This window comes from Gasterosteus aculeatus, chromosome 5, assembly GCF_964276395.1.
Source record: "Gasterosteus aculeatus chromosome 5, fGasAcu3.hap1.1, whole genome shotgun sequence".
In the NCBI taxonomy this organism is placed as follows: Eukaryota; Metazoa; Chordata; class Actinopteri; order Perciformes; family Gasterosteidae; genus Gasterosteus; species Gasterosteus aculeatus.
The window spans coordinates 8872612-8884625 of record NC_135692.1 but is presented as its reverse complement, the minus strand read 5'-3'; the positions used below and the strand labels follow the sequence as shown (position 1 = coordinate 8884625).

The following is a 12014-nucleotide window of genomic DNA, read 5'->3' as shown; positions in this document are numbered from 1 at the left end:
TAAGGCACAAAGCAGAGTTTTATTGGTCAAAGGTTTCTTGGCTCCTACGATAAACAAAAAGAATCACAGTGTAGAGGAAGCAAAGTGTTAAGCATCAGGTCTGCTTCCTCTTTGAGTTTAAAGACAGACCATCATTAACACACTTTGCTCCCCTCACTACACCGTCAAACCCCAAAATGCATCATGGTTTCCCCAGAGATCTGTAAACCAACAAACTAAACTCCAATGTGCACTTTACAAAGATTATTTTTCTACGTCTAACATGACATTGGTTGTCAAAAGGTTGTGAACTGTCCATTCGATATTTCCTCTAAAGTCCTGATTAAATTCTTCTGGCAGCTCGGATGACATCTTCAGTGTTAACTTTATCTCCAAATTCAATCTCCCTGTGCTCCAAAAGAATTCCCTGTGGGAAGATAAACAGAACAAAAATAGGGTTTTATACAATATACAATTAAACAGTGGAGACACAGTTTGACGTTATGTGCGTCACCTGCTGTCCTCGCCCAATGACGAAGACCCCACCGAGGACAAAGCCCTCTCCCAAAACGTTTCCCATGAAGCCATTCTTGAAGGCCCGCAGGCCATTCATCCACACCCCGACACGCAGGAACGCGAGGAGACCCATCTTCCGCTCACGGGGCCCATAAAAGCGCCTCTGCAATGCAAGCAGACAAACGAGAATCTTTGAATCATTCATTCAGAACTAAGCGGATTCCCCGCAGATGCCGAATGACTCATCAGGCGAGACCACACAATACATGGCTTCATCAGAGGGAAGAAAAAGCAGCACCTTCTCATCCAAGAAGACCTCGCCCTTGAAGTATGGTTGGAAATTCTGGACCTCGGTGCCGACGTCCTCCTTCACCACCGCGTACAGAGGGACCCCGAGCTCATCCAGCTGGGGCTTCAGAGAGGACAGCGCCGCGGCCTCCTGCAGCATGAGGACAGCGTCACCGCCACCGTCAGACGCCACACATGCACACTACTTGTTAATGTCCGGAGGTTTTACTATCCAGGTTTCATTTCATGGCCCCTTTTCTTTGGTCCCGTCTTTAGCTGCATCACGGGCCTTTTATGAATAAAAAGGTTTTTATTTTGTTGTGGAACTTCGTGGCTGAGCTACACCAACATCTGTATAGCACGTCTTTTACAAGTGGATTATTGTTGCTGTGCATGGAGGACGGAGCCAATTTCCCCTCTGATTTAATCTTTCATTTGGTTGTTGCGAAGTTTAAAACCTCAAACGCTGTTCAAATACACAGAACTTTAAGAGACATCAAATGTGTGAGGGAGGGGATTTGGGGTTAGATGTATGATAAGATGTTATGATGTGGAAGAGACAATTGCAGAGAATAGAAAGGAGAGATTTAATGGATTGTGAATCCATTTTCCTTAAAAAGAAAAAGACACGAGACACCGACACAATTACCTCTCTGCACAAAAATCACCCTGGTCTCCGCACTGCCATGATGACGGCCCCGGATCTCTCCCACAGAGACCTCGCCGTCACGATCTGTGTTTCTGAGGGAACAAATCGGGCAAAAGCGTAGCTAGGATAAGCACATGATAAAATACATAATGAACAGAATAAATGCATTCCGACGCAACAATCGCGCCTTTCAGCACTTGGCTTCACCCCCCTTAAACCAGATTATGAAATCATAAACCCTCACATAACGTCTTAAACAAGTTACCTCCTTTCAAAGTTTTCAGCTCAGCCTCCTCCAAACTTCTGAGCGTTGCCTTCAGCGGTGGAGTCAGAAACATGTCGGTGAAGAAGTTCATGGTCGCTGCGAAGAGGCCGCAGCCTGCAGCCACCGCGCTGCCGATGATTCCCGTCTGCGGCTGCATCTCCGTCTCCGTCTCTCCCCTCCGCCCCGGTCAAAGCACCACGGGGTGCGGCTGCTGCTGCTGTGTGAACGCGCCGCGGATCAACGCGCGTTTAAATCCCACCTACAGCTGGTGTTCCTCCCCCCAAAAAAGTAAACCCCAGCTTTGTTTGGCACCGAGATATCTATCAGACGACGTGATGTGACGCAGCTGCGTGTGATAAGCGGCACAGACATGCAGTCTGCACGGCTGATACCGGAGTAAAACATGAAATACGTAACTGTCATTTTGCACAAGCGCTGTTGGTCCTCCTCCTTCAGGTCAACGGTCACTGGAGGGAATGTGCACAGTCATTCTTTCAAAACATCACACGTGGCCTCAATGTGGAGAGCTTGTACAATATAATGAGTCAATCAGTGTTGTAATCTGCATTATTGCATGTGTTGCAGGAATAACTGGGACAGAGATACATAAATAAGAATGATAATTAAATACATGTGTTGGTAATAACAGTTTCTTTATTGCTTTTTTTATTCGTATCAATCTACACATATGTTCTATAATATCCAGTCTATAATCAACACATTTAAAAAAAAAAAGATTGATTGTTAGACAACACTGTTGATCACTACTGGTCTGCTTCTTGTTCTTCTTTCTGAAAAACAAGACAAAATATTTCTATACAATACATTCAACACTGAAGCTGCAACAGTGCCACCTATCTACGTTGTTGGTATGACGTTAAACCTTTTTAACATCATCCCCATGAATAATTATGCCCATGATTCGTCGATACCTTCTCTTCCTGCTCCACATCCATAGAAATGTCAGCCTCTTCTTGAGTTCTCTCGCTGGACTCCGTCCCCTCGCCACTGTTGCCTGTGGCCAAACTCTCAGCCAGAGCCGAGCCATTGGCTAGCGCCGAGCTGTCACCTGGACCTGTGCTGTCAGCCGGAGCCGAGCCGTCTGCTGGTGCCGAGTTGTCACCTGGACCTGAGCCATCTGCTGGTGCCGAGTTGTCACCTGGACCTGAGCCGTCTGCTAGTGCCAAGTTGTCACCTGGACCTGAGCCGTCTGCTAGTGCCGAGCTATCACCTGGACCTGAGCTTTCAGCTGGTGCCGAGCTATCAGCAGCCTCAGTGGAGCGTTGCCCGTCTTCCACCTGAGATGACGTGGACATAAAGGTTGGTTAAGCATTAAACGAAGCAGTCATTGACGTTCTATCCTTTGATTCCGTTGCTGATTGGCTGACCCTCCACGGCCGTTGGCGCAGTTTGGTTCTCAAACTCAACATCGCTGCCTCCCGTTTGTTACAATATAATAACAATCAGGCACCTTTTCCTGGTTTTGAGGGGGAGGATCACTTGATTCCGGTGTCTCCTCTGGTTTGGGATCTTCGCTCTGTGGTGTCGACTCCAACTTACCGGTTTCCTCTCCATCAATCTGTCAATGAAATTATACGGTGTAAAGCATTAGTGGATCCCGTTTTTTCCAGTCCAACTCCTGTCTGTACTTTCTGCACCTGTGCAACCATGACATTTTGGACGAGTGAAAATCCTCCTCCTCGCCTCAGCTGTCTTTTCCTGCCGTCACCTGGCCTTTAAACTCTGAATGTTTCTTCAGCTGACTTTGTCCTCGAAACCTTCTCGACACGCTCATCTACCTGTCATCTTTTCTTGCTCACTATCCTGCACCTCTGACATCCTCAACCTGCATGGCATCCTAAGTGCTCCTGCACGTGGCCCTTATCTCGTCACCTTCTCTGCATCTTGAGGGATGTGTCTGTTCGGCAGATCTTCTGGTTTCAAGTCGGAGGGGACTCGACTGGGAGTCGAGTGCAACGCTTCGGTCATGTCCGCTTCATCAGCGACCGCTTCATCAACGGCCGCTTCTTCAACGGCCGCTTCTTCAACGGCCGCTTCATCAACGGCCGCTTCATCAGCGACCGCTTCATCAACGGCCGCTTCTTCAACGACCGCTTCATCAACGGCCGCTTCTTCAACGACCGCTTCATCAACGACCGCTTTAATAGCGACCTGCAGAGAAGTTGCGCGACATAAAAACATGAGTTGGTGCTTTGCCTTTTAACGGTTAAACCCTTGTGGTGCTGGAATGGCACGGATGTAATTTTCCACAAAAAGTGTCTCATCACCTTTTCTTTATCTTCGTCCACTTTTTCCTCTTCTATTTGATTGGGGGTTGCACTTCTCTCCTCCCCACTCGGCTCCACCTCCGTTTTCTCCTCCTCCACTTTGCTTTGTTCAACAGGCATTTCTGCAGACTCCTGCTTGACCTCAGTGCTGAGGGCCTCTGGGAGGGGAGGGATACCCACCTCAGACGGTTGTCTTTCGTGCGACTCTGGACTGGGGGCATTATCTGTGACCTTCACCCGGCAGACACACCACCTCATTACATTTGAAGACATTTGGCAGACATTTCCACACCACAGAAGGTGAGTCATGCATTTTAGAACAAACAGAAAAGACCCGATTAAAGCTTGTTAATCCAAACCAAAGGTCAAAATCTAACCACTGAAGCGATTGCATTATAGATCACCACCACCACCTGAAATACACAGACTTTTACTGTGACTGTCATCACCTGCTGGTCAGTGTCCTTTTCCTCAGCTTTGGTGTGGTGTTCGTCTGTGTCCTGCTGGGTTTCTGGATCAGAGGGTTTAGGTTGCTCTTCTGTCACAAGCTTGTTGTCCTCAGCAGCTGCGGTTATGGCTGACAGGGGCCCATCGTGCTTCTCAGAAATCTGTGGATGTGACGATTTGGATGCGCTCCTGAAGCTCAGGATATAATGCACGGAGTACAAATGTACTCCAATGGAATTGAATTTCTCAAACCCACCTCCTACTTTGTGCGTCCCACTGACTTCACCTCAATCGCCCTCACTTTCCTCTTTCACCCCCCTGTCTCCTAACCAAATTCTTACCCTAGTAACCTCTGCCCGTACGACCACCTGCCCTCTTGAACCCATTCCATCACATCTTCTACAATCTATCGCACTTGACCTTCTTCCTTTCCTCACTTGTCTCATCAACAATGCTCTGTTATCTGGCTGTTTTCCCAATTCTCTGAAGGAGGCAAGAGTCAACCCTCTCCTGAAGAAACCTACCCTCAACCCTTCTGAATAAAACAACTACAGACCGGTCTCTCTTCTTCCCTTTTTGTCCAAAACCCTTGAACGTGTGATCTATAACCAACTCTCCTCCTATCTCCACCATAACAACCCCCTTGACCCCCACCAATCAGGCTTCAAGGCCATTCCACAGAGACTGCTCTCCTTGCTGTCTCAGAGCTCCACACTGCTAGAGCCGCCTTTCTCTCCTCTGTCCTCATCCTTCTGGTCCTCTCTGCTGCATTTTACACAGTCCTTATTTCCTCCCTTCAGGAACTTGGTGTCTCAGGCTCTGCTCTCTCCCTTCTCTCGTCCTACTCCACTCCTCCGCTCTCTTCACTGGCTATCGTTGGCTGCCCGGATCCAATTCAAAACATTGGTGCTCACGTACCATGCTGTGAATGGATCGGGTCCAGCTTACATCCAGGACATGGTGAAACCCTACATCCCGACCCGCACTCTCCGCTCTGCATCTGCAAAACTGCTCGTCCCTACCTCACTGAGAGCAAAACACTCCACTAGATCTCGACTCTTTGTTGTCCTTGCTCCAAAATGGTGGAACGAGCTCTCTGAAGACACCAGGACCGCCAGGAGAGCCTTCACATCTTCCGCCGCAAACTAAAGACATTACATTACATTACAGGTCATTTAGCTGATTCTTTTATCCAAAGCGACTTACACTACACTTTAAACGCATGGCTTTTACATTTTTGCCTGGGGAGCAATTAGGGGTTAGGTGTCTTGCTCAGGGACACTTCGACTTGAGACATAGGGCGGCCGGGACTCAAACCACCAACCTTGCGGTTCCCAGCGCACCCACTCTACCCCCTGTGCCACATCGAACCCCTTCACCTCTTCAGACTCTACCTCGACTAAAAGACTAACAAATTGTAGCACTTATATTGTACTTGTAATGTGACTGATCTATAGCAAATTGTAAATTGGCTTATTTGAGGAAATTGCACTTTCTTGTTTCTTGTTCTTCTGAGTTTGTACCCCTATTGTAACTCGCTTTGGATAAATGCGTCAGCTAAATGACATGTAATGTAATGAATCGTATGTAGATGACTGAACCTGAAATGAACTTCCCAAAACCAGGAGGTGACAATCGTTACATTTTAAAGGCTAATCATAACTAAATATTATCTCAAAATGCCTTTACTGAAGAAAAATAAGATCAATCTTCAAACCAGTAAATATCCAAAATAAGGGGGCTTTCAGTTTAAAAAACATTGAAAAAAGGTGTTTTTGTTACCTTAGCTCCTTGTAAACTAACTTAACACTGATTTTGTCGCACAACATACGTCTGTTTTTGATTCTAGCAAGGCCTCGCTGATGGTTCGCTCCTCCTCCCTCAGCTTCTCCTGGTGCGTCGCCTCCTGTCTGGCTTTTGCCTGCTCCTGAGGCAAGAGCGCCAAAGTTGCCTTTTTCTGAAAATACAAGATTGTGACAACAAAAGAAGTATACGTGACTGAGAAAAAACACTTCCACATTTGACTACACATTTTAAAGCCCCTACCCGACGCTTTACCTAAAAGAAAAGACAACTTTTAAGTCCCCTTTAATAAGCGCCTGAGGGAGCCATAGATTTGCAGCATAAGCTAAAGGTAAAAGGGGACTGCGTGTTTGTTGCCGTAGACCCTATATGCTTAACCACACTCAGCTGGAGGAGCTTAGACTCTAAGTCTGTGGCATCCTTCACAGCGCCTCTCATATCTGAAGACCAGAGCTGTGGGGTAGTTGTTTAACCATGTGCTTTACGTAAATAACGTTAATTGTTGTTATTATTATTATTATAAATTATCATAATTATGCTCATTATACCTTTTTTATAAATATATTTATGTTTTTAATCAGAAGTGTATAATCCCTTTTCAAATTAATGTAGCGGGGTTAATTATTTATCGGAAAATAAAAGAACTAAACTAAATAAAACGAAAAAGCAGCTTACCTTTTGCTCATATTCAACATTTGAGTTGGCCCTGTAAAGCCAGTGGGCGAGGTATTGGATGGGGTTCACGGGGCGCTTCTCGGCCACATCAGCGAGTCCTTCTGCCAGACACTTCCCCAAGTTACGTTTTATATACTCAGAATCCATATTTTAATCGAAACGCAACTGAAATAGACTTTGCGAGTGGTGAACCTTTAATGCCGAACGAAAGGCGAGCTGGTTTAAGTGAGCTACGAACCTCCTTTCTTACTTTAGTATTCAGGTTATTTATAACTGTGTATTATTTCGATAGTAAGCTAAATCCAACAACTGATTCAAACAATCGTTTCCACTAAACAAGGAATCGCCAAAACAATCAATCTTCACCGGATGTAGCGTTTGAGTCTCCATGGTAACGGTGTCACGCTAACGCTCCCCTCAGTTATTTACAAAAGGTTCCTACTGCCGTTGTTGCTGCTACTACTACAACACGATTACCACTACTTTTGGTCCTACTGTCACAAAGCCAGCGCCACGTGGACTGTTCCGCCTCCCCCTCTGCAGTGGTATGTTCCACATGGCGGAGTTTAGTTTCTGGGGAACAAAAATAAGTTTTCATGACTTTCGATTAAGCCCAAAACAAAACAGGTGCTACTGGTTGTGTTGGACGGCTGTGTGGGTTCAATTAACTGTGCGTTTGTTAAATCACATTCATGCACAGTGTGTTCGTCACTTTTTAATTATGGTATGGTAATTATGTATCCAATGTGGGAGTTACATAACCAGACAGTTTGATTGTTAATTGCTGTCAGCTGTTCTGTTTAAAGGGAGGATTTAATGTCAGCTCATCGTTGTTCCACTTTGTGGTAGTTCCTTACAATGTCCATTATCTGTTTATTCTGTTTTTCAGGAATTTAATTTGGTGTTTTAATGTCTAACGTACAGTCATTCTGCTCTGTAATGTTGAGAGTTCTACCGCAGCAACATTTACCGGAAAATAACACAATATATTATACGTTCATACGTATTGCTGAGTTTGAAAAAGGAAGAAACGCCGGACGGACAGAGGTCATCGCTGATGAAAATCTGGTTAAAATCAAATGTATTTAATAAAAGAGATGGTGTTGTGGTAAAAAGAACATCTCAGCTAAGGAGCCGCTGGTCCTCGCAACCAACAGGCCGTCATTTGACCATCCCTAGTGCCTGTCTTCTGTTTCCACCAGCGAACTCTAGAACAATGGTTCCTACAGGTATTTATAACAATGCTTGAAGGTGTGAAGGTTAGTGTCCACACCTCTGGGAGTGGTCTTCTGGTGAGTTCAATGTAACTCGGATTTCGAATGACCCTCAGTCAATAGTTGATGTGAAGTATTACATGCATGCATTCCAGTTCATTACATCCAAATAGAATCATAACTGTACATTGGTATTATTCTGTTACAGTTGCAGAATTACAGTGGTTTTACAATATTGTCATTACTTTATGGATTACACAGTTTCAGAATCATGGCTGTATTCTGGTGTACACTATATGCATTTTTTAAATTTTATGAACCGGGTCGTCAGTTTATTTCTAATATCCTACAGTATTACACATTTTTCTGATTGAGATTTGACGTTAAGACATATTTTCTTTCTTGGAGTTTGTGGAACTCTGTTAGGATTGGTCATGTAGCCTCACTAGTTGTTGTTATACAGCGCATAAGGGAACATTGTCAACATTTATTGTGCGGGACTATTAATTCAGCTTCTATACAATAACAATAATACTGTCACGGTGTGGTTCACTTGATGTTATATTTTGTAGTTTTCTGCCACTTGTGTCCCCGGGTAACTTCACCTCCTGCCTTGTCCCGTCATCCCCTGTGATCGTCTTAATAGTTTCCACCTGTGTCCAATCACCTGCACCTCGCTTGTGTATTTAAGCCGTGTGTCTCTTGTGTCACTTGTCGCGTCATTGTCTTTCGCCACGCATGTTCTTGTCTTTTGTCTTGGATCCCCGTAGGTTCATGCCTGTGTGTTTTTGCCCCTTGGCCTTTTGGATTTTTGACCTTTGACTATTAAAGTCCTTTTGTTCCTGCAAGTCTGCATTTTGAGTCCTGCCTCCCACCCACATCCCTGACAGAATGACGCGACCATGGGACTCAGCAGACCCGCTGCCAGACTACGGCCCGGACTACTTGGACGCAAGAAGTCCCTTCTGGCAGCGGAAAACAAACTTTGTTTTTGGTTCCAGGAGCTATCAGCTCGCCTGCCTCGAGCTCCGGGACCTCCTTAACCCAAGGAGGAGCAAGCGGAAGAAGCGCTCTCCCGTTCCCGCTGGGCCGCCGGAGCGCTCTCCCGTTCCCGCTGGGCCGCCGGAGCGCTCTCCCGTTCCCGCTGGGCCGCCGCAGCGCTCTCCCGTTCCCGCTGGGCCGCCGCAGCGCTCTCCCGTTCCCGCTGGGCCGCCGCAGCGCTCTCCCGTTCCCGCTGGGCCGCCGCAGCGCTCTCCCGTTCCCCCGACTCGGCCAGTCCCCGCTCCGAGACTCTCGGCCCCGACCCCGACTCGGCCAGTCCCCGCTCCGAGACTCTCGGCCCCGACGCCCCCAGTGCCCGCTCCGAGACTCAGATTCCCTCCCTCCCGCCCCATGGTCCTCTCCCACCCTCCCGTTGATGATTTGAGGGCCGTCTGGGATCCGGCCCTTGAGGGGGGGGCTATGGGGTGGGTTATGGGGGGGGCTGAGCCGCCGACTGCGGAGGTGTTCCGTGTCCCCGAGCCGACGACGACTGCGGAGGTGTTCCGTGTCCCTGAGCTGGAGCCGCCGCCGACTACTGCGGAAGTGTTCCGTGTCCCCGAGCCGCCGCCGACTACTGCTGCCGTGTTCCGTGTCCCCGAGCTGGAGCCGCCGCCGGCTACTGCTGACGTGTTCCGTGTCCCCGAGCTACCGCTGACTACTGCTGACGTGTTCCGTGTCCCCGAGCTACCGCTGACTACTGCTGACGTGTTCCGTGTCCCAGAGCTGGAGCCGCCGCCGCCGACTACTGCTGACGTGTTCCGTGTCCCCTTGCTGGAGCCGCCGACGACTACCCCGGAGGTTTCCCGTGCCCCCGAGCCGCCGCCGACTACCCCGGAGGTTTCCCGTGCCCCCGAGCCGCCGCCGACTACCCCGGAGGTTTCCCGTGCCCCCGAGCCGCCGCCGACTACCCCGGAGGTTTCCCGTGTCCCCGAGCCTGCAATTCCAGAGACTTTCCGGAGCCGGCCAAATGACCGTCGGCCGGGCCGACCACCGGAGGCTCCCCGGCAGTGTGCCTATCCGCCAGGCCGCCCCCCAGAGGCTCCCCGGTCGCCTGGCCGCCCGCCGGGCCGCCCGCCAGAGTTTCCTGGGTGGTCCGACCATTGTCTCTGGTTTCCCTCCCCCCCACCCCTTGTTTCGCTCTAGTGTGAGCCGCCTGGAAGTCGGCCCTTAAGGAGGGGGTACTGTCACGGTGTGGTTTCACTTCCTGTTGTATTTTGTAGTTTTCTGCCACTTGTGTCCCCGGGTAACTTCACTTCCTGCCTTGTCCCGTCATCCCCTGTGATCGTCTTAATGGTTTCCACCTGTGTCCAATCACCTGCACCTCCCTTGTGTATTTAAGCCGTGTGTCTCTTGTGTCACTTGTCGCGTCATTGTCTTTCGCCACGCACGTTCTTGTCTTTTGTCTTGGATCCTCGTAGGTTCATGCCTGTGTGTTTTTGCCCCTTGGCCTTTTGGATTTTTGACCTTTGACTATTAAAGTCCTTTTGTTCCTGCAAGTCTGCATTTTGAGTCCTGCCTCCCACCCACATCCCTGACAAATACTATTATTACTAAGCACAAATAACAATATATTGATTTATTTATCAAGGATCAAGCATAACATTTTCTTAATTTCCATTTAAGCTCACATACTTCCCTCAAAGATAAATAATTATACCGTCCAATCGCATTGTATTTGCTTTTTTGTAAGTCCACATGAATTTAACTGATATCTTCATATCGATTGGCTTCTTAATAATCACATGTGAATCGTGACCGCTAACATTTTGAAAACTTGTGACTCAGACCGTGTACCCACAACAGCAAAAGTAAGAAAGGATAGAAAAACATCCTAAATACTCTATACAGCCAATCATCATGACATGTTATGTGGGGCAATGTTTTAAGTCAGATTCGTAAATCATCACTAACTTCATCACTCTTTAGAGAAATAAGAGACTTAACGTATCATTTGCTCCTCGCCTTGAGACTGGGGATGTTTTCTCACACGGGGGAGCAGACGGTGGGTAAAATTTGCAGCAGGCTCAGTTTCCCAAATGACACCCAGCTAACATTTGTAATATAATTTTCCTTGTATAATCATACTACACACCCTACAGCCAAATATAACTTTCAGGAGGACTCGTCCACTCCTGTCCTGTCCCTCTCACTGCACGTACAGAGTTTATTCGAGCAAAATTAATCTGCATAGTTTAAACTTTTGAACGCTTCACATCAACGTTATTGAGTGGATCAAATTGTCATCTGAAAGCAAAAATATGAGACACTAGTCCTTGGTGTTGGCCTCATGAGCAAGTATAGGCCTAACTGTCAACTCCACTCACACATTAAGCATTATGAACAACTGTATTTTTGTGATGTCCACACTTTGTTCAAGCTCCAAAGCCGTCACGGGTCGATAAAAGAGAGAACGTCCTGCTTAGAGACATAAATATTTTCTTAAAATATCATTCTTTTCTTCTTTTGTTTTATAGTTGGATGCAGTGTTGTTTGAATAATATGATATTAAAATCCATTATGCTGCCCTCTGGTGGTCGTACACTGTTTCTCATTACCAATATACAACTACTTAATATACTTTCTTACTTAGTTCTTAAAAGAACATACCTTTTTTTCAAGGGACTTTTTCTTAAATGAAGAAAATGATGTATTTCCTTCTTATGTCCCTTTAAGGTTTAACTCTTTTTTTTTTTAACCCAAATTAATGAAATAATAAACTGATGCCTTAATATATAGCACATGAATTCTGTCATGTACTATATGCATGCTTCTAAAATAATTAATAAGTTAATAATAAGATCCTGCAGGTGGATCACTAGATTAAAGTACTTTTACGCAGAGAAGGGTTT

At 46.9% G+C, this 12014-nt stretch overlaps 1 protein-coding gene and 1 pseudogene across 2 annotated transcripts; both read right to left on the bottom strand.

Annotated features, from left to right (window-relative positions):
- On the bottom strand, positions 1-2111 carry LOC120819278 (peroxiredoxin-like 2A; annotated as a pseudogene). Its single transcript, XR_013467725.1, has 5 exons — positions 1698-2111; positions 1433-1524; positions 794-934; positions 494-658; positions 1-406 (listed from the first exon to the last, which is right to left on the bottom strand). The product of XR_013467725.1 is annotated as a peroxiredoxin-like 2A (transcript).
- A 222-nt stretch (positions 2112-2333) lies between these two features.
- LOC120819276 (uncharacterized) lies at positions 2334-7451 on the bottom strand. Its single transcript, XM_040176535.2, has 8 exons — positions 6911-7451; positions 6264-6389; positions 4435-4593; positions 3986-4216; positions 3591-3869; positions 3169-3276; positions 2630-2995; positions 2334-2488 (listed from the first exon to the last, which is right to left on the bottom strand). Exons 1-8 carry the CDS (start codon positions 7055-7057, stop codon positions 2462-2464), a joined length of 1443 nt encoding a protein of 480 aa, XP_040032469.2. The 5' UTR covers positions 7058-7451; the 3' UTR covers positions 2334-2461.
- Positions 7452-12014: the final 4563 nt, after the last annotated feature.